The following is a 26,743-nucleotide window of genomic DNA, read 5'->3' as shown; positions in this document are numbered from 1 at the left end:
TACTCTTAGTTACTGATTTAACTAAGTTCAGAACCAGGCCATAAATGGAAAAACTTTAAAAACCCAAACAAACAAACTACAGAAGAACCTCAGAGTTACAAACACCAGAGTTATGAACTGACTGGTCAACCACGCACCTCATTTGGAACTAGAAGTATGCAATCAGGAAACAGCAGAGACACCCCACCCCACAAAGCAAATACAGTACAGTTCTGTGTTAAATGAACTACCAAAAAAAAAAAAAAAAAAAAAGGAAAATTTAAAAACAGTTTTGACAAGGTAAGGAAACAGTTTCTGTGCTTGTTTCTGTTTGAGGGTTAAAAACAGCATTCTTCTTCTGCATAATAAAGACTTAAAGCTGTATTACGTCAATGTTCAATTATAAGCTTTTGAAAGAATCACCATAACCTTTTGTTCAACGTTACGTACTGCTGAGGTTCTGCTGTGCGCTTCTGCTCTACTCCGTCCACACAAGCTGGACCAAACGGTGTTATATGACCTGCTTTGACCACAGTGGACTCTAAGCAACTATTTTCCAAGTCGGTTACTTTTCTAGACAGAACCCTCTAAACACAGGAGGAAATATTTTTAAGCTCCACAGCCAGGGCAGAGAATTCTTTGGGGGGCGGGTGCCAAAGAGGAGCAGCACACTTTAATCTTTTAGACGTTACCTTGAGTCATCTAGTCTAGCTCACGCCTGCAAGAATTTGCATTAGTTTCCCAGGCCGGAAGAGTGCTGCGTAAACTCCAAGCCTTCGCTTTTTCCACAACAGCAGTTGGTTCAATAAACGGTATTACCTCACCCCCCCCCCCCCCTTGTCGCTCTAATACTCTGGCAGTGGCAGGGCTACCCTCCCGCGGCCGAGAACTCGCGCGAGCCTGTTTGCAGTGCTCGGAGAACCATACTAGGGATCGTTCACCCCTAGCCTAGTCGACCGTCTTCAGCCGAAGGCCACGCTCAGGCGCAAAGGTGCACACGTCGCTCGCTCACACCCACTCCCACGCCTAGGGCAAGGGACGCACAGCCCTACACGGGCACCCGCTTGCTTACGGGTCAAGGGTCGCTGCCCCGCGGGCCTGACAGCCCGCGCCACGCCCATTCCCCCAGCCACGCCGGGCCGGCACTGCGGGGGCGCCCGCGGCTGCGCTCCGCGGCCCAAGCCAAACGGGCCTGGGGCGGAGGGGGCGTCCCCAGCCTTCTGCCGGCGCTGGTTCATCGGCATGGCAACGGAGCCTGTCGCGAGACCCGCCACCCAGGCTCACAGCTCCCGTTCGCGCGCACAGGCCGGGCCGATGCCGTGGCGAGAAGCCTCTGCACGCGCCCGGCGCCGCTCGCTGGGTCTCTGAGCCCCACCGCAGCAGCCAAGCGCCTACCGCCATCCTTAGCTCCGCCCCCGGCCCGGCCCAGCGGGGTAGAAGGGCAGAGAGCGCGGCGCTGATGGGCGTGACCGCAGCCTCCCCCGAGGCGGATCAGGCTACAGCCACGTGACTTCCTCTCTCAGTCAGGCTGGGGCCTCCGCCCGCTGTGGGCCGACCACCAACCGTTCCGAAATAAAATGTGGCAGCTGAGGGACCGCTCGTCGGCCCAGCGCGGTGCGTTCTCCCTCTGCATCCCGTGCTTTTCCTCCCCTGCCCTGCGTCTGTGCTTGCGTTTCATTGCTGGGCCTTGGTTCGGAAAACTTCGGGCATGTTTCTGGCCGGCCCAGCGGACTGTTCTAACCCAGGGTTAAGGTCTACCGCGCGCCAACTGTGCTGGGGCTGTACCATTTGGGAGAGGGGAAAAAGCTGGCTGAACCAACAGAGAGAAAATTGACACCATTGGGGGCCAATTACAGGAGCCTAACACTGTCACGCCTCTGCGGTTAGTGGTTTCTCCTTGCGAGATGGGTTGGCCCGAGGGGCGTGCCCTCCTCCACCCCCCCCGACTCACTGTGGTTGAGTCTGGAGGAGTCACGTGCTCTTCCTGCCCGGTGCGTGTGAGGATGATGGCTGCGCTGTTGGGCTCGGCCTGCCGGCTCCGGCCTCTCTGGTCCCGCCTCCTCCGGCTGCCGTGGGGAGTCGCTGCCCACCGTCCCTCGCCCCGCGCCGCCGGGCTGGCGGGAGCCCCTGGCAGGTGAGTGCCCGCGCTCGCTCGCGGGGAGGCGCTCCCGCTCGGGAGGACTGGGGCGCCCCTGAGGGGAGCGCGTGGGCCAGCCTGGGCCGCAGCGCAGGGGACGGTCAAACGTACAGCTCTGCTTCCTTCTCTTCCCATCCCTGGGCCGTGGGGCCGTGACCCCGCTCCCCACCAGTCCGGGCCCTGCGGCAGCTCCGCCCCTTCCCTCGGGCAGCGCCCTCGAGACCTCGAGTCTCCTGTGCCCGCGCCTCGTCCCTTCCTTCGGGCGGGGCAGCCCTTATCTCGCCTCTCACGGGCGCTGTTGCCTCCTGGGGTTCCCTGAGCCCCCCGTAAGACCTTGGGTGGCTGCGAAGAGCTGGTCAAGGGCGGAGGGACCGGCCTCGTGTTGCATGGTGACCTCTTCGCCAGAGGGAAGCTTAGGACCCGGGGGCCTGAACAGGGCAGCTTGGCTTGTCGCACGCGGACAGTAAACTAGGTCTGCTGCTGGCACGGTTCTCTTCCCATTACAGGAGCAGCCGAGGGTTCCCGAGATATGGCTCTGTTGTGTTGGGAGCTGCACAGAGGAGGGGGCAGCTTCCCTACCAAATAGCTTATTTATAGTCAGACACAGGGAAAGCTGGCAGGGAGAGATGAAGTGATTCGTGCAAGGTCATGCAACAGGTCAGGGATAGGAAAAGAACCCAAGTTGTCTTTCCCCCCTTTTCATTCTAGACCATAAGACCACACTGCCTCTGTTCTGATTCTCTCAGGGATATTCTAATTCCCTTGGGGTGGTTCCAGCTTCCACCACTTGGTTGGATGGTGACTATCCCAGTTCAACTTCCGTTATTCTAATAAAATGTTGTAGGTACTGTACAGAAACAAGTAGAGAGATGGGACTAGATTTACAAAAGGAGTTAGGTGCCTATGTCAACATTTAGGTATTACATACCTTCCAAACCCCAGTTCAGCTTCCATCTCACATTGGAGGTGCCCGAAGCCCTTAAATTTCCACTTATAAAGTCCTCAAGGTGCCTAAGTTTGTGCTAGGGAGCATGCATGCAGCCATCTCATTCTATATGTCTGGGAACCTCTTTCTTATCTGAGTTCCAGTGGGGTCCTCAATGAGGTCTTCCCTCATCTATCTGGCCTACAGGGCTTGATCTGGGAGGTGTTCTGAACATGCAAAATGCAAACCCATGCAAAATGGCTGAGTAAGAGTCGGTCCCCTTACTATTTTTAGCCTCGTGGTTAGGACACTCCACTGGGATGTTGATCTGGCTTCAGTTCCCCCCTTTTTCTGGTATTGAAAAAGGGATTTGAACTTAGGGGTCTCACTTCTCAGATAGGTATCCCAATTTCTGGGCTTTAAAGTATTCTGATATGGCTCACTCAATCTCTATTGTTGGAGCTGCTCCACTTTGTATGACTAATTAAATATACGTTGGCTACAATGGTTCTCAAACTTTTGTACTGGTGACCCCTTTCACATAGCAAACCTCTGACTGTGACCCTCCCCTTATAAATTAAAAAGTTTTAAATATATTTAACACTATTATAAATGCAGGAGGCAAAGCAGGATTTGGGGTGGAGGCTGACAGCTCGTGATCCCCTCTCCCCCAGTAATAACTTCATGACACCCTGAGGGGTCCCAACCCCCAGTTTGAGAACCCCTGGGCTAGAGAGAGTGTGCGACAGTGGTCAGGGTACTCACCTGAGAGGTGGTAAAATCAAATCTCAGGAAGAGAGGGGAATCTTGGGTGAGAGCCTTTAGCTCAGTGATTAGGGCAATGAGGGTGCTGCCACTTTGCCCTCTGGTGTTTCTTGCAACAAGTTGCTAAGGTGCTGACGTAAATTCCCTCAAAGCTGCCTGGGGGAGAGGAGCCCCAGTCTAACCCTGACCTGCTGTGGCTGGCGGAGAGGCCCCCCCCAATCCCGGATGTTCTGCAGTTGGGGGAGAGGTGCCCCTCCCCTGGCCCCAGTCCAGTCCTGGACTGCCTGGGGGAGAGGCGCCCCTCCCTCGGTCTTGGCCCCAGCCCAGCCCCGGACCTGCTGCGGCCAGGGGAGAGGTGCCTCTCCCATCCCCAGCCCAGGTGCTGCTGTGGGGGGAGTCCTCTCTCCCCACCGTAGCCCTGGGGCAGCCTGCATCTCGAACGCTTCATCCCCGGCCCCACCCCAGAGCCCTCACCTGAACCCTCTATCCCAGCCCTGAGCCCCCTCCCACACTTCGAACCCCTTAGCCCCACCACATGAATTTTGTTATGTGCGTCAATATGGAGGTGATGTGTCAAACAAAATTCATTCTGCACGTGTGTGGGCAAAATAGAGGGAACACTGGGGCTGACCTGCAGAAGCAGGTTCATGACTGGGAATCCCAATCAGAGTTAGGTGCCTAACTTCCTGTGGGATGGGGCATAAGCCACACCCCTTTTCTCAGCTTTTCCTATTGCCTTGCTTAAGCAGCTTTGCACTTAGCATGCTGGTTTTTGTGGAGACTGTTCTCTGGCACCTAACTCATCTCATGCATTGTATATGGAGCCAAGATGCCCATTACAGGGCTGTGGATTCCACTGGGTGGCAAGGTGCCTAAAGGATATGCATGAGAACAGTTAAGTCCATTTGTGGATGTGTCTTACAGATGCATCCCTTAAGAGTTTTCAGTGTATAATACTACGAATGATGTTCATAAATGAACACTGAATGGGGAAAGCAAGAGATGCAAGACAAGGTACTGTTCTCATGTGGCTGTTCAGTAAGGCACATTCATATTCTTATGTTTCCAGGAGACCCATGCAGCATGTTGCACTTGCATCAGAAAGTAACAACTATCTCTGCAACTTTTAGACATTTTAAGTTTTTTCTCATAGGCAGCTAACAAGCCATTATCTCTGCTATTAAGGTGCAGCCTTGGACATCAGCAGGTTCCAGTGCTCATATAAATGGTTCATAGAAACTTTGATCTTAGTATGTTGTGCTCAACATGATCTGTGGACTGAACCTCTATTAAAAGTTGAGGGGAACTGCAGTTTTCTCTATTGTATGGGAAGAGTAGCTTTCCCTAAGTTGGCCTCAACTATTTTAGTCAAGAAGGGGAGCTGCTTTGGACAGGTAAAGAGAGCTATATCTCATGGTGTCGAGTGGTGTCGGTGACTATGAAACTTAGTTTCAACAGAGGGGTTCCTTCGTGAAACAGTGTCAAGGAATACTGTACCATCTGCAGACCTTTTAGCCATTTAAGAAGTAGGGGAGAGGGATCTATTCACAAGTTTCCTTCTCTGAGTCTGTTTTAGGCACAGGATCAGTCTTATCGCTTTCCTGTCAGAGCCAGTTTTTTGAGTTTGTAGAGCCAGTGGTCACCCAGTGAAATTTATAGGTAGCAGGTTTAAAACAAACACAAGGAAGTACTTCTTCACATAATGCGCAAGTAGCCCATGGAACTTGTTGCCAGGGCATGTTGTGAAGACCAAAATTGTAACTGGATTTGAAAAAATAAAAAATTAGACAAATTCAGGGAGGATAGGTCTATCAATGGCTATTAGCAAAGATGGTCAGGGATGCAACTCCATTCTCTGGGTGTCCCTAAGGCTCTCACTGCCAGATGCTGGGACAGGACACCTGGGGATGGATAACTTGATAATTGCCCTGTTCTATTCATTCCCTCTGAAGCATTTAGTGCTGGCCACTGTTGTAAGACAGGATACTGGACTAGACAGATGAATGGTCTGACTCCCTATGGCTCTTCTTATGTTGTAGTTTAGACAAATGCGTGGTCACATTAAAATCATACTTCATGAAATATTCATAGGCATTTCTTAGTAATGGCTACTTCTACCTCAACTTTCATCCTCCTGCCTTCTGCTCTTTTTGTACAGTAACACCTCACTTAAAGTCGTCCTGGTTAATGTTGTTTCCTTGTTAGGTTGCTGATCAATTAGAGAACATGCTCGTTTAAAGTTGTGCAATGCTCCCTTGTAACCTTGTTTGGGAGCTGCCTGCTTTGTCCACTGCTTGCAGAAAGAGCAGCCTATTGCAGCTAGCTGGTGGGGGCTTGGAACCAGGGTGGACCGGCAGCCCCCCATCAGATCCCCTAAGTTCCCTGTGTGGCAGCCGCCCAGCAGGCTATCAATTGCCAACAGTTCAGCTTGTCCCTCCCACCACTGCTGTGTGCTGCTCCTGCCCTCTGCCTTCGAGCTGCTCCCAGAGCCTCCTGCTTGCTGTGCAAGGGGCGAGAGGAAGAGGGGTGCTAATGTCAGGGTTTCCCCCTCCCCCCACTCCTGTACCCTATCTCCAAGGGGGGGACGGACATGACAGGGCTCAGGACTGAGGGAGCTTGCTGGCGCCATCTGCTGTGTCTGAACTTGCTGATCTACTTAAAAGGGCAGCACAGTTAAAGTGGGGGCAAAGCTCATCTCTCTCACACACAAGGTGTGTATTCTGTGTCTCTCTGCCGTGCTGTCTCCACTCCCTCCATTCGTGCTGTCTTGTAGAGTGTGAGGCTACATTAACAACAATATGTTAACCCTTGAGGGCTCAGCCGAGTGCTAGTTAATCATTTAGCAGTAATTAGAGTAGCAGCTGTGTTAGTCTGTATCCACAAAAAGAAAAGGAGGACTTGTGGCACCTTAGAGACTAACAATAGTGAGCTGTAGCTCACGAAAGCTTATGCTCAGATAAATTTGTTAGTCTCTAAGGTGCCACAAGTCCTCCTTTTCTTTTTTCATTTAGCAGTAAGGCATTCCCTGGGAAATATCCCACCCTCTGACTCCACCATCTCAACCAAGCTTCACAATCGTCATTGCTATGTTCAGTATTAAATTGTTTAAAACTTATTGTATGTGTGTGTGTGTATAGAGAGAGAGAGAGTGAGTCTTTTGTCTGATGAAAAAAAATGTCCCTGGAACCTAACCTCCCCTATTTACATTAATTCTTATGGGGAAATTGGATTCACTTAACATCATTTCCGTTAAAGTAGCATTTTTCAGGAACATAACTACAATGCTAAGTGAGGAGTTACTGTAATAGATAAAGCTGGTCAAAAGCAGGGGCTCTCCATTTTTTCATAATACTGGAAGTACTTTTGGTTTTGTTTTGTTGGACAACCTTTTCTGAGTGCTTTGAACTTCTCTCAAACTTTCCTTTCGTGCAGTAGAGGGAGGAACATTTTTTAGCCAGTGACAAAGCCTGGAACTCTTTTTTAGTAAGAAGTGAAAGTTAAATAAATTCTGTTAGCAATTCAAAAAAATTAGATTAGCATAGAAATACTTGCACAACTGGACTAGCGTGCTTGCTGTCACTCTTGCTCTCATGTTCTGCCAACCCATTTTTAAGCACTTGAATGAAAAAATTGATCCTCTAAATAAAAACATTGAACATCAAGATTCCGCTCCCACTGAATTGTATTACAACATTGTATTCACTTTTGAGTTAAGGAAATAACAGAGCAGTAGAATAGCTTTATTGGATGAAAGTATGCGTGTGTGGGATTCAACCCCAGGTTTGTACCTTCTTTGAACTACAAAATGCAGCTAGGATCTTCCTGAGACTACACTATAAGAAGAGAATAAATGGGACGCAAAGTATGATAACACTAGTTTAGTCTGGGCAAAAGTGAATATAACATAAGAACAGCCATACTGGGTCAGACCAGAGGTCCATGTTGCCCAGTATCCTGTGTTCTGACAGTGGCCAATGCCAGATCCTTCAGAGGGAATGAACAGAATAGGTAATCATCAAGTGAACCATCCCCCATCACTCATTCACAGCTTTTGGCAATCAGGGGCTAGGGACACCATCCCTGACCATCCTGGATAATAACCTTTGATGGGCCATGAATTTATCTAGTTCTTGTTTTGAACCATGTTAAACCTGCTGCCTATTAATTTCATTGGTGGCCCCTAGTTCTTGTGTTATGAGGAGTAAATAACACTTGTTTACTTTCTCCACACCATTCATGATTTTATAGACTCTATCATATCCCCCCTTAGTTGTCTCTTTTCCAAGCTAAACAGTCTCAGTCTCTCCTCATGATGTTGGTGTGGACCCCCTACCTCTCAGCAAAGATTTAATATATATGTAGTGCTAAGTTGTTGTTACTATAAGTTACAGTTTTTGTGTGTGAAAAAGTATTATCTGACATTAAAAACTAAACTGAAGTTGGAAAATAATAAACTAACAAATCATTTAGGAATGTATTATTCCTTTTGTTGTGTTTAGTTCTTGATTGGCTAAATTCAGTCACTTGGATTGTAGAATATTCTATTTAGCTTTTCATTTAATGGATCATTAGTTGCCACCTGCCTTCATGCCCTGAAACAAACGTCTGCATTTCTGCTGAAATGTTTATTTCCTTATTGTCACTGTTGTAGAGGCATTCAGCATTCCCAGCATATGTAAGGTAGAAGAGTAAAAGTGTAAAACTGAGGGTCCATTTAGGTTCATAAATGTTCTTACATCTCTGGCATGTAATTCTCTAGATTATGTTTTGAGCTCAAGCATAGCTTGTGCTTTGGTTGTGTACTGTACAAGCCTTAACTTTTGGAAATGGCCCTTTTTACTAAGAAAATTGTGTGGTTTTACACCACATTGGTGATGAGTACTCTTCTTAAACTTGTTTGGGTCCTAAGTCTATAATTCAAAGTCACAGTAAACTCACAGTGAGATCTAGTACAGTATGGAATAGATTCCAAAGAATATTGTTGCAACTCTATTGCTTGGGATAGCTAAAGATAGGACACAGGTCTAGCAAATACACAGTAAGCAATATTCTGCACAAGCAGGGCATGGAATAGATTTCTTTTCTCTCATATGTTTACTGAACGTTTTAAAAGAATGACTTGCTATGTAACATCTTAGCCTATAACACCAATTTAAATTTCCCATTCTGCCTTAAATGTTCCTTAATACATGCATTTGTAAGATTCTTGTTACTATAGTATCTGGGCACCAAATAAACACTAGAAAGGGGGAAAAGTAGCTCACTCCCCCCCCCCCCCCAAAAAAAAAAAACAAAAGAAAAAAACCAAACCTGAAATAGGCAAAGGCTTGGCCAAAATATGTATTGCCCTGAAAATCAGCCAACTGGGCTGTTCAAGAATGGAAGTAGTACACTTAGTTTTCTAATAACCATACTGTACTTCAGAGTAACAGCCGTGTTAGTCTGTATTCGCAAAAAGAAAAGGAGTACTTGTGGCACCTTAGAGACTAACCAATTTATTTGAGCATGAGCTTTCGTGAGCTACAGCTCACTTCATCAGATGCATACCATGTCCACGGTATGCATCTGATGAAGTGAGCTGTAGCTCATGAAAGCTCATGCTCAAATAAATTGGTTAGTCTCTAAGGTGCCACAAGTACTCCTTTTCTTTTTGCATACTGTACTTCCAGTTCTTGCTTCTGAATCTCTACGGGCGCTCAGAAAATGTTCCTTATCTTCTCTAAGCCATCATTGTAGTAAATGGAAGGAGAGAGACAGCCCCTAACAAAAGCAGAGTTCCAAACTGTACAGAATTTAGAGCCACCACTTTGAATTGCACCCAGAATTATAAAGGTAGGAGGAAGCCAGTATAAGTTATAGAATGTCCAACATATTGACTGCCCTACTTGGTGATTAAGGCCTGCCTTCCTAAGTGGTAACTGAAATATCTGCATAGCCATCCAGGGCCATTCCAGATACATCTTGAAATAGCCGAGCCTTGAAGAGCTTGAATGAAAATATAGTAGCCCAGGCACAAATTACTTTTCTGCCTTCATTCTTAGGGGAAAACTGTTCTTTGATGTAGTAATAAAAAAACCACCTTGTATTTGCTCACTCACTTAAAACAGTATTGCAAGAATGCAGAAATTCACCCTGCAGGTGCCAGGTGTGGATGACTGGCAAAATCTGAATCATCATGGAAAAAGACAGCCTTCAGGCCAACTTCAGATTGTTGGGAAGGTGGGTGTGGGGAAGCAGAATGAGCCAATATGGCTAACTGGGAGTCCAGAATTGCAAGCCACTTTGGCAAGAGGTAGATGCACTCCAGCACTAGATGGAGCAGTCACGAATCCCTGTAAATTTCTGTATAGTTTCTTCTTCCTGGCAACCAGCATTATCTGACTTCATAAGCATGCTAATGGCTCTGTGATCCCAAAGATTTAGCACTCTAATAACCTCACATGTGCACTGACCAGCAGTGGTGATAGAATGGAATCTTGTGAGACCACATGATAAGCATGTAAGGAATGAACAAGCGTTTACACAAAACCTTTCAAAGGAAGGAACAGTGCCACTGAAACAACTTCATTCATTCCTGCCAGAACCTGTTAGAGTGTAAGCAATGCTTCACGATCCACTGTCAAACTGCTGATACATATAATAAAATCAGTATCCATACTTGATGACTTCACTGTTAATCTCCTGACAACGGAAAGATACTAATGCAGTCTACGTTCAAGGTGGTGGTTGGTGGGGTGTTCTTGAAGAAGGGCCTAATCAGTGCTTGTTTGAGCGTTGGCACTCAGAGGAGGCATTAACCATTGATAAAGGAATCAGTTTTCCTGGTGCTGTTTTTTTATGTCTTTAAGCTGACATCAAAATGATCCAAGCAGCTCACTCCACTACTTGTATGAAATTGTTACGAAACGTGTCTGTAGTCCAGCTTTCATTCCAAGGTTATTTGAATGTCTAGAGACTTGGATCAAGTGTATACACAATATTGGAAGCCTGATCTTGCTCTCCTTTCGCATGCAAAACTTGTATTCGATTTAGTGCTCTTTTTCCATGAGAAATGACTGGAGAGTGGATTAATCCCAGGATGCGCACTAAGCAAGTACAAGGAAACCATTTCACATTCAGTATATAGCAAATATACTGTGATTCCTTTTTCTCCAGCCAATATATAGCAAAAGCCAATATTGGCAAAACACTGTGACCTTGTTTTACATTTTGTCTCCGTTTTACTTTGTAAATTGTGCTGTGACGGGCCATTTTTTGTTTGTACAATGCCCACAATGAGGTTTCAATCCTGAATATAGTCTTTAGATGCAACTATAATATAAGTGAATAATTTCCGTTTTCTTTACTGGTATTTTCTTGTACTTCTGTTTTTAAGCTGTATGTATAAATTGTGTATCTATGGTTGTAAGTGAATACCAACAGTAACTATTTACTGGATTTCATATTGACATGATTGCCAATTATAATGCAGTTCAGGAGAATTTTTGTTCTAATTGAAGTACATACTCAGCACTTTAAATATAATTGTATTTGTGAACCATTTGGTTAAACACTAGTAATTACAGTAATGTCAAGGGGTACAACATTTGTTTTTCTGTAGTTAATTAAAAATGTCTATTTAGGTTGACAGAATGAATACAACTCTTAATTCAGGAATGGATGCTAATTCCATTCGCTTTAGTATTTTATTTTTAATAAAAAGTGCCATTAATTTCCGAAGAGCTTTATAAACCTCAATGACGCATACTACTTGTATGGAAGTGCTTATGTTTTATGTGAGGCAAACATAAAACAAGGCTAGGCCAACATTCAGGGAGGAGGATGTGCGGTTTATTGATGATGAAAGGCAGAAGAGTTGCGCATTTTAGCAGAAATATGGAGAAGAATAGTAGGATCCTGGCAGTGTAGGTTATCAAAGCTGTTCCAAGCATACGTGACAGCACAAAAGTGAAGGAAAGAGAATCCAAGGGAGCAGTGAAGGAAAGAGAATCCAAGGGAGCAGTGAAGGAAAGAGAATCCAAGGGAGCAGTGAAGGAAAGAGAATCCAAGGGAGCAGTGAAGGAAAGGGGACTAGGGAAAGAGAAAAAGAGAGCAAACATTTTGATGGTAGCAGGACTGCAGAGGGTCTTGTAGCTGAGAATGAGAATCTTGTATTTTTATATTAAGAGACAGAACTATTGAAGGAAGGAGTGGTGGTGCTAGGGTCAGAATGGTGGGAAAAGACTTTGGCAAAAGCATTTAGTACCATAGTCATAATTCATGCCATTGGAGCAAAACTAACTAAACTAAAACTAACTAATCTTTTTAATTGAAGGTGTGTAGACTAATGCGCCTATTTTATGCTGTAGAGCAGTTTTGAGACTTACAGGAAAAAAATCAGTAATGGTGCATCTGAAAAGTTCAAGCTGAATAAGTTAAAAGTGTAACTTGTCAGCATTATCAAATCTAGGACAAACATGTCCCTCTCACACACCCGACAGTGGTTTAAGTATTTGAAATAAAATTAGCCATATGCTTTCAAAAATACCCCATCCCACTTTTCGCCTTCAATTGTTATAGAATAAAGTAAATAAACTGGTGAATCAAGATAAACATCTTAGGTCTACAAAAAAACATAACCCTCAGCAACTCCTTTTATAGTGCAAATATATACATTTTTTGGAGAACTTAAAAATCGCACATTACTGAAGAAAACAAATATGGTTGTAAGTCAGATAACGTGAACGTTCAAAACACTAAGAAACCCTTTCAAGTGACAAATCTCTAGGTCTGGGTGGCTTTCAAAAGAAGTTCTGTATATCTTTTTCAGGAGCTTAGTGCTTCAAATTCTTCAAAATCTTCTATTATTTCCTTGAATGGGGAAAATTGGCCAATTCCGGTTTTGGAGGCCAGCATAAGTGTATGCACAAATGATGAAAAATCCAGAAGACCATAGAATGTACTGATAAATATCATATATCTAGTCAAACTATTAGCTTAGTTACTACCAGTTCACACCAGTTTTGGCTCTGTCCCAGGAATGGACACTAATCGTAATAGGTGGAACACTAACATTGAATTAAACCAAAGGATAAAAGTAGTTTGCTAGCTAGCTTTGAATGCCTTCTCTGCATCTAGTGTGATTGTTTTGATACTACTGGAGAAACTTAATTTCAAACAATGTATAGCCTGTACTAAACTGTCCTACTATTCTTCATGTGCATTTTTTTATTTTCATGTCTTCTTATCAGAGACTTTGTTCTTTTAAAGAGATAATGATGTCCTTTGTCACTTTGGGGATAACAGGACAGAACTTGTAGTAGCTTTCAGATATTCTGCCTGAAATTTAAAGCATCACAATCCATAATAAAGAATATAAAATTTTTCTCTTTGCAAGTAGTATCCTGCCTTATCTCAGTGAAATAGTAACCCTTACACAGGGGCACATCTCTGTAGTGTGTGGAAAAAGCATATCTTCGTTCTGACTGAACCACTAATGTCCCAATTAGAGATGTGATAATGTGAAATTCCGACCTTTCTTATTGGCATTATGTATTGAGACTTATAATGAAAACTAGATGGGTGTGAAGGAAGTAGGGCTGTCAAGCGAATAAAAAAAATTAATCGCAGTTAATCACGAGATTTAAAAAAATCATGATTAATTGCAGATTTTTAATCACACTGTAAATAGAATACGATTTATTATAAATATTTTTGGATGTTTCCTACATTTTAAAATATATTGATTTTAGTTACAACACAATACAAAGTGTACAGTGCTCATTTTCTATTATATTTGATTACAAATATTTGCACTGTAAAAAAGATAAAAGAAATAGCATTTCAATTCACCTCATGCAAGTACTGTAGTACAATCTCTTTATTGTTCGCATTGCACTGTTGTAGACGGAGTTACAAGGTATTTACATGTCAGCTATGCTAAACATTCATATGCTCCTGCATTCTTCGACCACTATTCCAGAAGACATGCTTCCATGGTGATGATGGGTTTTGTTCGATAACGATCCAAAGCAGTGCAGACTGACGCACATTCATTTTCTTCATCTGAGTCAGATGCCACCAACAGAAGGTTGATTTTCTTCTTTGGTGGTTTAGGTTTTGTAGTTTGTGCATCGGAGCATTACTCTTTTAAGACTTCTAACAGCATATTCCACACCTCATCCCTTTCAGATTTTGGAAGGCACTTCAGATTCTTAAACCTTGGGTCAAGTGCTGTAGTTGTCTTTTGAAATCTCACATTGGTACTTTCTTTAGGTTTTGTCAAATCTGCGGTGAAAGTGTTCTTAAATTGAACAGCATGTGCTGGGTCGTCATCCGAGACTGCTATAACATGAAATATAAGATGAATGCGGTTAAAACCACAGAGCTGTAGACCTACAATTCTCCCCCAAGGAGTTCAATCACAAATTTAATCAAGACTTTTTTAATGAGCGTCATCAGCCTGGATGCACGTCATCTGGAACAGTGGCTGAAGCATGAAGGGGCATATGAATGTTTGGCATATCTGGCATGTAAATACCTTGCAATGCCAGCTACAACAGTGCCATACAAGCGCCTGTTCCCACTTTCAGGTGACAAAGTAAATAAGAAGCGGGCAGCATTATCTTCCATAAATGTAAAGAAACTTGTTTGTCTTAGGCCTGGTCTATAGTACACGGTTATTTCGTAATTAGCTGGGTTACTTCGAAATAAAACTGATTCCATCCACATGACCAAACCAGTTTTTTCGATATAAAGGGCTCTTTACTCTGATTTCTGTACTCCACCTCGGCAAGTGGAGTAGCGCTAAAATCGAGATTGCAGTTCCGGGTTACAGGTACTGTGGATGCAATTTGATGATATTGGCCTCCGGGAGCTACCCCAGAGTGCTCCCTTGTGACTGCTCTGGACAACGCTCTGAACTCCGATGCACTAGCCAGGTAGGCAGTAAAAGCCCCGGGAACTTTTGAATTTCCGGTTTGGTCACCATCAGCACAGGTGACCATCAGCACAGTCCACCATCACAGGCGACCACGCAGTCCCGGATTCGCAGACGAGCTCCAGCATGGTACAAATGGATGTACTGGATCTCATTGCATGTTGGAGACAAATCTGTTATGGCAGAACTACGTTCCAAAGAAAGAAATGCTCAGGCAAGCATGCCAAAAAGCCAGGGAGGCGAATGGGCGCTCTGAGTCACAGCCCCATACATGCCACTTCTACCATGAGTTGCATACGATAATGGGGGGTGATGACACCACTACCCCACCGCTGTCCATGGACACCTGCAAGGGGGGAGTAGCACGGAGGATGAGTTTTTGGAGGAGGAGAAGGACAATGCACATGTGGCAAGTGGGGAATCTGTTTCCCCCCCTAGCCAGGAACTGTTCTTAACTCTGGAGCCAATAGCCTCCCCCCACTCCCAAAGCATGCTCCCAGACCATGACCCTGGAGAAGGCCCTTCTGGTGAGTGAGCTTGTTCGGAGTCACACGGTGGGGGTTGGGGGGGGAAACCCAGCCACACTGGGCTGTTTGTGTTTAGTTTAAAGGGCTCATCCCTGCTCAGAGCCTCATTGGAGCCACGCTGGGTGTGTGTGGAGGGGGGGCGGGGAGGGTTGTTGTGTGAAGCAATCATCCCAGAGAGCCCGCAGGCTGCCTGCAAGCTGAATTCTGTTGCATGGCCGCTGACTGCAAGCTGAATTCTGTTGCCTGGCCGCATGTGTTGGCTTACTTATATCAAAGTGGCAGGCACTTCAGTATAAGAGGCAAAATGAGACCATGTAGAGAAAGAATATGTGCTGTGTACTATGAATTGCCTGTTTACTGAGAAACAGTGTCCCCTTTGTTCTCTAAAACGTATCTTTTAAAATACTACCCTCCCTTTTTCTCCTCCTGCAGCAGGTGCAAATGTTTCAACGTGGCCCCTATCTACTCCATCCCAGAGGCTGGTCCAGATTAGAAGGCGGAAGAAAAGGAACTCGGGACGACATGTTTGCTGAGCTCATGTAGTCCTCCCACACTGATAGGGCCCAGTTGAATGCATGGAGGCAAACAATTGCGGAGTCGCGTAAAGCGTTTCGTGAATACAAAGAGAGGAGGGACGTGCGCGATGAGAGCAGGCAGGATGCTATGGTCAAACTCATGGGGGAGCAAACTGACATGCTCCGCTGTATGGTGGATCTAATGCAGGAAAGGCAGCAAGACCACAGACTACTGCTGCAGCCCCTGAATAACCACCCTCCCTCCTCTCCAAGTTCCATAACCTCCTCCCCCAGATGCCCAAGAACACGGGCAGAGAGGCTACGGGGACCCACACAGTCATCCCGAGAGGATTGCACAAGAAGCAATATGGCAATAACAATTTGGCATATCCTAAATTTTGATTTGCTTTCTGGACTTGTCCTCCCCTCCTCCTCCACCCCCCCAACCCAATACCGCCCCTCCCCCGTCTAGCTTCTGATTTCTCTGTGTTTTGTGCAACAAATAATAAAGAATGGTTTTTAAACAATTGTGACTTTATTTCCTTTTTTATATATATATATATATATATATATATATATATATATATATAGGGGGTGGGTAACTTTAAGAGAAACAAACACAACTCTCACATTGTACCCTGGCCAGTCATGAAACTGGCTTTCAAAGCTTCTCGGATGTCCAGCGCGCCCTGCTGTGCTCTTCTAATCACCCTGTTGTCTGGCTGTGTGAAACTGGCCAACAGGTGAATTGCCTCAACCTCCCACCCCGCCGTAAATGTCTTCCCCCTTACTCTCACAGATATTGTGGAGCACAACAAGCAGCAATTACAATTGGAATATTGGTTCTGCTGAGATCTAACAGAGTCAGTAAACTGCGCCAGCTCGCTTTCAAACATCCAAATGCAGATTCTACCACCATTCTGCACTTGCTCAGCCTATAGTTGAACTGCTCCTTACTCCTGTCCAGGGTGCCTGTGTATGATTGCATTGGCTAGTTGCAGCACAGCAGTCCCTATAGTACGTTTCCCCACTCCAAACTGATTCCCGACTGACCGGTAGCTGTTGGGCGTTGCAAGCTTCCACAGGGCTATGGAAGCTTCTCAACTGTGAGGGCTGCTCTCATTTCGGTGTCTTTGTGCTTCAGGGCAGGGGACAGCAAGTCACAAAGTTCCATGAAAGTGGTCCTACTCATATGAAAGTTTCTCAGCCACTGGGAATCATCCCATACCCACAACACTGTGCAGTCCCACCAGTCTGTACTTGTTTCCTGCTTCCTCGCCCGGTTTTGCAGGTACTGCACATACTGCTGGATAATGCGCGAGGTATTTACAATGGTCAAAACTGCAGCGGAGATCTGATCGGGCTCCATGACTATGGCGCCTGCATGGGTAATCCTGGAAAAAGGGCGCGAAACGTAGGAGAGCAGAATGGCAGTGGAAGCTGTGCTGTTCGGTTCACGGTAGCTGAACAAAGGCTGAAAATGGTTGTCTTCTGTGGCTTTCACAGAGGTGGGAGCCCAGGACAGACAACATGGAGAAGCCCGCAAGTGTGGCAATAGCGGGAGAGCAGAGTTGGCGGCGGAAGCGTTTGATGAGGAAGAGAAAGAGTAGATAGTAGAGATTACAAAGGAAGATGAGAGGAAATGAGAGGTGGATTCATAGTAGCAGGAGAGTAGTGGTGCACCGTCTGCTGAAAGCAGTATGGCGTTTGCATGCCAAAAAGGCGCGAAACGATTGTCTGCCGTAGCTTTCTGACGACACACACCCAGAAACACCCGCGAGAATGTTTTTGCCCCATCATGCACTGGGAACTTAACCCAGAATTCCAATGGGTGGCAGGGACTGCGGGAACTGTGGGATAGCTACCCACAGTGCACCACTCCGATATTCGATGCTATCCTTGATACTGTGGATGCAATCCGCTGAATTCACACGCTTTAGTGGGGACACAGAAGGCCGAAAGTATAAAATAGCTTCCGAAAATTCGAATAGAATAATTTCGAAATAATTTCGTACTGTAGACGAATCCTTAGCAATTGGCTGAACAAGAAGTAGGATTGAGTGGATCTGTAGGTTCTAAAGTTTTACATTGTTTTGTTTTTGAATGCAGTTATGTAACAAAAACAAATCTAAATTTGTAAGTTGCACTTTCACAATAATGAGGTTGCAATACAGTACTTGAAAAATACTATTTTTTACAGTGCAAATATTTATCAAAATAATATAAAGTGAGTGCTGAATACTTTGTATTCTGTATTGTAATTGAAATCAATATATTTGAAAATGTAGAAAAATCTAAAAATACTTATAATTTTAGTATTTTTACTAAGTGTGATTACAACTGTGATTAATCGCGATTAATTTTTTTAATCAACTTAATTTGTTTTGAGTTAATTGCTTGAGTTAACTGGGATTGACAGCTCCAGAAGGAAGGTTTACTAAGAATTTGTAATCGCTGTGCTAAATACTAACTTGTAAAAAGATCAAACTAAGCTTTCCTGTGTAGTGAGTTGTTTATAACCGAGAGAGTTTTAATTTTATTTTTTATCTGAGATAACATTTGACACACTCTGGTTCCTGTATAACAGTTCCTCTTTCTATGATGTCAAATGGAATTATTTAAAAAAAATCAGGTATAGTTATTTCAGTGTAAAAATGCTTTATTTGAGGTAAATGGATATGTAAGAATCCTTTATTTGAGGTGAATGGGTTACTCCTGGGGACTTCTGTGCCAAAAAATTAAAAGTTCTGCACAAAAATATTAAAAATTCTGCATTTTTTTTGTCAAAATAATGCAATCTAATCCAGCTAGTTTCTGTTATTTTGGTAATTTATTTAAACTACAATACAATGGATGGCGAATGGGAGTGGGGAGCATTGGAGGAAATCTCCAAACTCCTTCTGGGTAATAGTAATGTAGCTAGTATTGACCCTTACGTCTAATTATTAGTCAACAAATATATGCAGCCATATGCTCAGTGTTACATCATAAGCAACTGAAGAGCAAGTGAGGGCTGTGGACTCAAACTCACAATTTATACTGGCTACTGATCATCTTCAAAAAGGTCAGTAGCAAACAGTTCATGGAGTACATTTTGAAAGGACATTTTTGCAGTCCAAAAATTTAGACCAGTTCTAATCACTAAAGCACCATAAGAATTTACAAGGCCATGCTGTCCTTTACAATAAGTCTCATTTATACCACTCTGGCAATGTAAAGGAGCCTTAAAATTTTATACCTGTGTTATCCTCCTGGGGGAATTCACTAAGCCGGCAGACTGCTATGTTCTCCTCTGCCTGGGGAAACAGAGCCTGCCTCACACCTGTCTCTTCAGAAATACCCCAAAGCCCTGCCCCTCCATGCTGAGCATGCTGCAATAGCCAGCGAGAGGGACAGAGTCTCTCTCTCTCTCTCACATACATGGATACCCATTCCCCTCCTTTCCCCAGGCGGTGATTTACATCTCTACCAGCTGCTCTGGGTGCCCAAACCGACCAGTCTGCACTGCCAGGGAGTGGGCACGTGACTGCTCTTGTGGCTTCCCTTTGCTTCCCCATCAGAAGTCATTTTTCTGCAGGTGAGCGAAGAAATCTGCAGGGACCATGAATTCGGCACACACGCAGTGATGCAGAATTCCCACAGGAGTAATGGGTTTTATCCTCTGCTGACTAAAATGTTCAAATCTGTGCAGTTTTTAAATTGACGAGTTAATGCCTGAACATGGCTGTCAATAAATACTTTGATTTTTGCAACATTTATAAGCCTGTGTCTGTCAGCCAAATGTACTAATTGCTTTCTTCCTGACTGCAGAAGCAATGCATTCTGCTTTATAGTAGGTCAGACTTGTGCCAAGTCTTGGTTTTTCCCTTATTTAAAAAGTGGACCATCAGGCTATATTTTGAGCAAGGATAGTTCAGTAATAAATTATATTCTTTATTTTATGGCAGGTCTGAGTTCTAAATTTGACAGTTCGTCATAGGCAAAACTCTACTGCAGATGTGTCAAATTGAATCTTCCTTGATGATGCTATAGAAAAGCTTTAAAGTGCTAGCTGCTGTTTAAAGGCAAGGATCCTTGATAGGATTGTTTGCAAAGGCAGTGTATAAACCAGAGGTCCCCAAACTCTGGGGTGCACCCCCGTTTGGGGGGCATGGGCCAGCTGCTATGGGGGGGGAGGAGGAAGGGAGCGCCACCCAGCTCTGCTCTACTTCCAGCCCCACCGCCAGCCATTTCCCTGACTCCCGGTCCCATGCCTGGCCCCAGCTGCGCTTGCCTTGTCCCTGTCCACATTCCCTCCCCGCCCACCTCCCCCCGGCTCCTAACCCCAGCTCCAGGGAGAGGGGGTGTGACCATGAAAAGTTTGGGGACCACTCATATAAACTGTAGATATGAAATGAGGATACAAAATATTTGCAGCCATGGATGAGCTGTCTGGCATAGGAGTTAATGTAGCATAGGCACAGCTGTGTCACTAAAAGGTGGGTAGTGTGGACAAAGCCTTACTTGTGCATCTCCCATTAATGGTAATGGAAGTTGCAAGCATAAATCCTTGTGCATTAGGATGATAGTATACTCGTATGTTGCTGCTTACTTGTGAAGAGTATGGTCACTCATTATATCAACCTTGACTTGAAGTAGTGTGTCAAACTTTCAGGTAGCATTCTGAGCTACTAGTGCATACCATTTTCCTTGGTTGTTTGTGCCCTTTTGTTCAGGTAGATATGGAAAAGAGCTCGGGGTGAGAATAAAAATGTAATGGCTTATAATTGTTGTCCGGCAATTAGGTCACTGATAAATAAGTTGCCTGGGCAGAAAACTCTGCTTCTAGGATGATTAATCATTTTAATGGTTGAGATAACAACAACAAGCAGCTTTATTATACTGTTGTTCCTCTTGTCTAACTCTGAAAATATTTTGCAATCTTATTTCTCCCAAACTTGACTGACTTTAGTTTTAAATCAGTGAAATCTGTATATGGTCACAAATGGATAAGACCTTTTTTCCTTTTAGCTCAAAAGAATTGATTTCAGATATTTTTGACTGTATGCAAATGTCATTACTAAGATGGTGTGAATTGATATAGCACTAGTTGCTTTGTGGCCACATCAGCTGTATAAAACTGCAGTCTGGTGGTAGGAGGACAATTTTAAGCTCCCAAACGTTGCTGAATTTAAAATTTTTTTTTCTGTGTGGATTTGAAAGTAAACGCTTTCTTGACTGTCTTTCCTCCCCCCTGCCTCCACTACAATTTATGGTGTTAAACCATCCTGCCTGTGAAAAAATCTGCTGGTGGGTGCTCAAGAGGGGTTCCTCAAAGAGATTCCTCACACTGTCTGTTTTGTTGGGTGGAATTTTGCTGGAAAATGACACATGGCTTGTCCACAAACCTGGTGGAACTGCACCGTCCCCTGCTCCTCAAATGTTATTTACAGTCAAGCTGGCCTTCCAAAGTCTCTTTCAGGTTGCCACCAAGACCCCTTTGTGGAGGGGTACATCAGAAAAGATATTGCACCTCTGTCTGTGTTGCCTCTTTCACCTAAAGTTCCTGGGGCGCCTGGCCTGCCCAGTTATCACTCTGGACCCAAGAGTGCTTTTTGCAGAGTTTAGAGGGAGGGGCCAGAGTTGTAGATGCCACTGAGCCCCTCTTCTCTCAGTATGAATAGTCTGTTTTTTCCTCTGTGCAGGGGATCTAGAGGAGACAGATTTGGGCCAATCTGTGTACCTGAAAGAATGACTTTAGCACACACTTCAGAAAACATATGCACACAATGAGGACCTGCCCAGTTACAGTTCAGTGCATACTTTTGTCTGTATATTGACTGTTGACCACATCAGTATAATTAGGGCCCTACCAAATTCATAGTCCATTTTGGTCAACTTCATGGTCATAGGAGTTTAAAAATAGTAAACTTCATGATTTCAGCTATTTAAATCTGAAATTTCATGGTGTTGTAATTGTAGGGGTCCTGATCCAAAAAGGAGTTTGTGTGTGTGTGTGGTGGTGGTGGGGGTCGCAAGATTATTTTGGGCGGGGGGGCGGTACTGCTACCCTTACTCCTGTGTTTCTGCTGACAGCAGTGCTGCCTTCAGAGCTGGGCAGCTGGAGAGTGGCTGCTGGCTGGGAGCCCAGCTCTGAAGGCAGAGCCGCCACCAGCAGCACAGAAATAGGGTGGCAATACCATGCCATCCTTTACTTCTGCACTGTGGCTAGTGGGGGTGCTGCCTTCAGAGCTGGGTGCCCAGCCAACAGCCGCTGCTCTCCGGCCACCCAGTTCTGAAGGCAGCACAGAAGTAAAGGTGGCAATACTGTGAGTCCCCTAAAATAATCATGCGACCGCCCTGCAACTCCCTTTTGGGTCAGGACCCCCAATTTGAGAAATGCTGGTCTCCCCCGTGACATCTGTGCAGTATAGGGTAAAGGACATAAAAGACCAGATTTTTCAGTCCGAGACATGTTTTTCATGGCTGTGAAATTGGTAGGGCCCTAACTATAATTTAGGGTTTATCTACACTTGAAAGTTAGTGTGGATTAAGGTAGGGTGTGAATTTAAAACGCAATAGCTGTTCCTGATTAACACTGTGTGGACCATTCTGATTCCAGAACAAGAATTTCTAACAGTTAAGAAATTTTATGAAGAATTTTTTTATAATTGTCGTATTTCCCTAGTCCTTAGTGCTGTGGAAATAAATTTTAAAAAAATCTTTGATGGTTGCTACAATGTAAGTTTTTTTTATATCCATTTATCTGTGATGTAATAGTGTAATTTTATAAGATGAAAAGGTATTTTCTAGGTTTACGAATCTTTACATTGTTCAGCTCTCTCTGTTAGTACTTTAAATTGGTTATAAAAGTTATTGTTGCTTGCCGCCTCATTTATTGTTCTTCAGAAGAGATGTCTACAACTATTCATGGGGAAATCTTATTCCTTGCTTCAGAACTTTGTTTGTTTTACAAAAATACCATTTTGAACCATTTTTAGGCAAAGCTATAATCAGTTTAGCTGGACATCCCAAATAAGCAAAATTTGACCATATGAGAAATATACACAGTTTTATGCATTTCTTAGTTGACTTCCCACCCCCCAAACCTCTTGAAATGATACAGCGTGTAGTCTGAATTGCCTACACTGGTTTAAACCAGCATTGCATGTCGTCTGTAAAAGGTTTTGGCTTTTTTTTCCCTTTGGTGTGGGGGGGTGGGGGATGTTGGTAAAGGGGAATTAACATTTTGTGGAAGGAGGTTTTTAAGTGTTTGCTCATTAACTGACATAAATGGCTTTTGTTTTTGTTTAGCACACAACTGATCTACCATGCAAGGCTCTTTGCAATTGCACCTCATCAGAAGGGGAAAGTTCAAGAAGAACCTGTTTCAGGTATTCAGAATAAGCAAGCACAGCATTTTGACTGGGCCTTAAATAAACTGGATAGCTCTGTCAGAAGAACTGGCCGCATTACTAGAACTCTTCTACAAAGAATCTTCCATGACATGTGCAGAACAGGTAAACCTGCTTTTCATTCATTGTATGATAAGTTGACGTTTCATTTTAAAGATTTTATCAAAACAAAAGAACATAAACGAAACTAATTTGTTGGGGTTTTTTTTTGTTTTTTAGGAGTTACTAAACTTACCTCACACCTCGGCTCAAATTCTTATAGGCAATTGTGGAAGTTTAGCTGTATTAACTTGTATGTAAGAGACCAGTGACCATGATAAAGCAACAAACCTTCATTCTTCCACTTTTGTGGTAGAGGGGGGTTGCAGAAAAATCTGGTGCAAGTTCAGGCAGATATTCAGTGTGCTTTTATTATCTCCGAATGAGTTGCCTGTACTATTTTACGTACATAAGAGCAACAAGCTATCTTTCCCTTTGCTGAACATCATCGTTCACTGTGTCATATCTAAGCTTGGTTATAAAACTGGAACAGGGATTGTGTCTTTTTTCTCCGTACAGCACATATAAAAATTATGGCTATAAGGAACGACACTGTATCTTTAAGATGCTGGTTATTGCTGAAGGTGAACTACAAAGGGAAAAAAACTGAGATTATCCCAGATTCCCTTGTAACTAGATTATTTATGCAGTGAATGCTCCAAACAAGTTAAGTTTCAAAAGTTTTCTTCACCCTTCTTTCCCAAAAGTGGGTTTATGTTATTTTAAAGTTAAACTGATTTCAGTGTTGAATTGCTCCCACAGGAATTTTTTGAGGACATCGAGTACACATAGTTTTGCAGATAACTGTTAACATACCTAGGGGCTCGGTTCTTTTCCTTCTCTCATTAATACTTTCTAGCTATCTTTTTAGAACATTTATTTTTATTTATTTTTTTTTTTTAAGCTTTAATTTTGTCTTTTCTCTGGGTGTCCCCTCTCTCCTTGAAAACTCATGTTATTGCAGTAATTAAGTGGCTGAGGCCAGTTTAGGAATCATCCCTTTCAGTTCTGTCAAGAACTCAGATATTCTCATGGTTTTCTATAAGATCCAATCCTACTCTCAACCGAAGCGAATGCAGAATCCTTCTTGATTTTTCTTGAACAGGATCCAGCCTATTATTCATTCAAGGTTAGGGTCAGAGGCAGCCTTATCAAAAAAGATCTTTCCCACTAGAAGAGTACTGTTTTTCAGTCAAGGGTTTTAAGTCCTCGGTCTCAAGCACAAGTTATTCCTTTTTGATCTTTAATTAGTTATAGTAATGAGCAGATTAATTACAGATACAAACTGAGGGTTTTAGTTTGGCTGTGTAAATAAGTTCCCCATTGCTAATATCTTTAAACTTGTATTATTCGTCCTGCAACATCAAAGATTACTCCTTCTTTGATAGAAGGAATAGCTTTAAAGTTGGCATGAAGTAGCTGCAGCCACTCATTTACACTTGAATTGCACTGATGCAGTTTGCCCCAGCTTTTATAAAAGAGTAGACTCTGATTTGAAACTGGTCAAGGTTTGCACCAGTGCAGGACAACTCCATCTGTGGGTTGCATTGGAGCTTTATCTTTCTTCTCCTGTGTTTGATTTATGCCTGCCTTCTCTTTCTTTGTCATCTTGTCTTCTCTTTCCAGTTCACATTTCTGCCTTTATTGATATTGGATTTTCATTCTCATTTTCCTTTTTTCTCATCACCTCTTTGCCGTTCTCCCTTTCCACCTGTCTTGATTCTCTGTCCTCCCTTCCTTCCTGTGAATAGCTTGCCTGCATTAGTGATCCTTTCCCATAAACATTGTTTGCAGTCATTAGTGATGTAGCATCTTGTATACATGGTGTCATAAATATAAAGGGAAGGGTAAACACCTTTAAATCCCTCCTGGCCAGAGGAAAAACCCTTTCACCCGTAAAGGGTTAAGAAGCTAGGATAACCTCGCTGGCACCTCACCAAAATGACCAATGAGGAGACAAGATACTTTCAAAGCTGGAGGGGTGGGGGTGTGGGGGGGTTGGAGAAACAAAGGTTCTCTCTGTCTGTGTGATGCTTTGGCCAGGAACAGAAAAGAAATGGAGTCTTAGAACTTAGTAAGTAATCTAGCTAGATATGCGTTAGATTCTGTTTTGTTTAAATGACTGATAAAATAAGTTGTGCAGAATGGAATGTATATTCCTGTTTTTGTGTCTTTTTGTAACTTAAGGTTTTGCCTAGAGGGATTCTCTCTGTTTTGAATCTGATTACCCTGTAAAGTATTTACCATCCTGATTTTACAGAGGTGATTCTTTTACTTTTTTTCTTCAACTAAAATTTTTCTTTTAAGAACCTGGTTGCTTTTTCATTGTTCTTAAGATCCAAGGGTTTGGGTTTGGGTCTGTGTTCACCTGTGCAAATTGGTGAGGATTTTTATTAAGCCTTCCCCAGCAAAGGGGGTGTAGGGTTTGGGGAGGATTTGGGGGGAAAGACATTTCCAAGAGGGCTCTTTCCCTGTTATATGTCAGTTAGACGCTTGGTGGTAGCAGCAATAAAGTCCAAGGGCAAAAGGTAAAATAGTTTGTACCTTGGGGAAGTTTTAGCTTAATAAGCTTAAAATAAGCTTAAATAAAAAATAAGCTTAGGGGTTTTCATGCAAGTCCCCACATCTGTACCCTAGAGTTCAGAGTGGGGAAGGAACCTTGACACATGGACACTTTAAAAAAAATTTTTTTTTTTCAAGGTGTTGGTTTAGACTCCATCCATCTAAAAGGGATTTCTTCTTATGCTGCAAGGGATTAATTGTTTTACCTTGTAGTTATTTTATTCTATTTTATACTTCCTTTTTTACAGTTTCTGTACATAATTTATGGTGACTAATTTACATTATAAAGCATTAATGGCATTTTTGTGGGTTGCATGACTAGCTCAAGAATTTGGTTATTCTTCACAATGTTGAGTAGAGAGAGGCCAGCTTCTGTTTGATAGTATTTAACAAAACCATAATATAACCCATGTACACCAAAAACCCCAGCCCATCACAAACAGCAATTATCGTCTCTCCTATATTTTATTTTCTGTATCTGATGTGCTAATGCAGCACTTACTTTCTGTCACAGGAGTAGTCCATCTGATGTAATGAGGCCTCCGTATTAAGGTGGTACACTAGGAAAGGGGTACAGGTACATGCTGCTTCAAAGTAGGTAGACTTTTCAAAGAGACTTGAAGATTTCTTATAAAACTAGAGTTTGCAGTTTGCTTGCTTGTACAGTGCACTCAGGACTTTACCCCTTCCCTCTCTTAATCCCTCTCTTGCAGGGGTCCTGCTACAACCTTCCCCACTGGTCCACCTGGGGGAGGCCTGAGAAAGCCAGACCGGCTGTGGTTATTTTTCTCGGGTACCCCTGGGGCTGAGTATTAGAGTTGGAGGAACTCTAGAGGTAGACCTTGTCACAGGGTTCTTTCCCAAACTGTAGACCAATGTACAGAGTAATCACCATATTCATATTTAGATGATACTTGAGTAACCTTGTTAACAAGGTAATAACTCTGTCTTGGGACAAATGGATGCTGAGGGTGAAAAACCA

General features: G+C 43.6%; 2 protein-coding genes across 7 annotated transcripts in view; one reads left to right on the top strand and one right to left on the bottom strand.

Annotated features, from left to right (window-relative positions):
* LOC144263144 (uncharacterized) overlaps positions 1 to 1,342 on the bottom strand; it is a 50,115-nt gene extending 48,773 nt beyond the window's left edge. Inside the window, exons 1-2 of one of the 4 annotated variants that reach the window (XR_013345738.1) lie at positions 672 to 1,342; positions 430 to 566 (exon numbers count right to left, since the gene is read on the bottom strand). Coding sequence is in view for 1 of the 4 variants with exons in the window: in XM_077813851.1 (XP_077669977.1) it covers positions 1,052 to 1,223 (172 nt within the window). In the remaining 3 variants the exon portion in view is untranslated. Of the gene's footprint in view, positions 1 to 429 lie in introns of all 4 variants that reach the window. The other 3 variants (XR_013345737.1, XR_013345739.1, XM_077813851.1) reach the window with 3 other exon arrangements.
* Positions 1,343 to 1,528: 186 nt separating this feature from the next.
* The window catches only part of LRPPRC (leucine rich pentatricopeptide repeat containing), a 168,541-nt gene continuing 143,326 nt past the window's right edge, over positions 1,529 to 26,743 (top strand). For 2 of the 3 annotated variants that reach the window (XM_077813849.1, XM_077813848.1), the window contains exons 1-2: positions 1,955 to 2,113; positions 23,060 to 23,265. In XM_077813849.1, coding sequence (XP_077669975.1) covers positions 1,983 to 2,113; positions 23,060 to 23,265 — 337 coding nt within the window. In that variant the 5' untranslated portion in view covers positions 1,955 to 1,982. Of the gene's footprint in view, positions 1,594 to 1,954; positions 2,114 to 23,059; positions 23,266 to 26,743 lie in introns of those variants that run through there. The other variant, XM_077813850.1, reaches the window with a different exon arrangement.

The sequence above is a fragment of the Eretmochelys imbricata genome, chromosome 3 (genome assembly GCF_965152235.1).
Source record: "Eretmochelys imbricata isolate rEreImb1 chromosome 3, rEreImb1.hap1, whole genome shotgun sequence".
NCBI classification, from domain to species: domain Eukaryota; kingdom Metazoa; phylum Chordata; order Testudines; family Cheloniidae; genus Eretmochelys; species Eretmochelys imbricata.
Note: the sequence above shows the minus strand (reverse complement) of the source record. Positions and strands in the feature narration are given on the sequence as shown.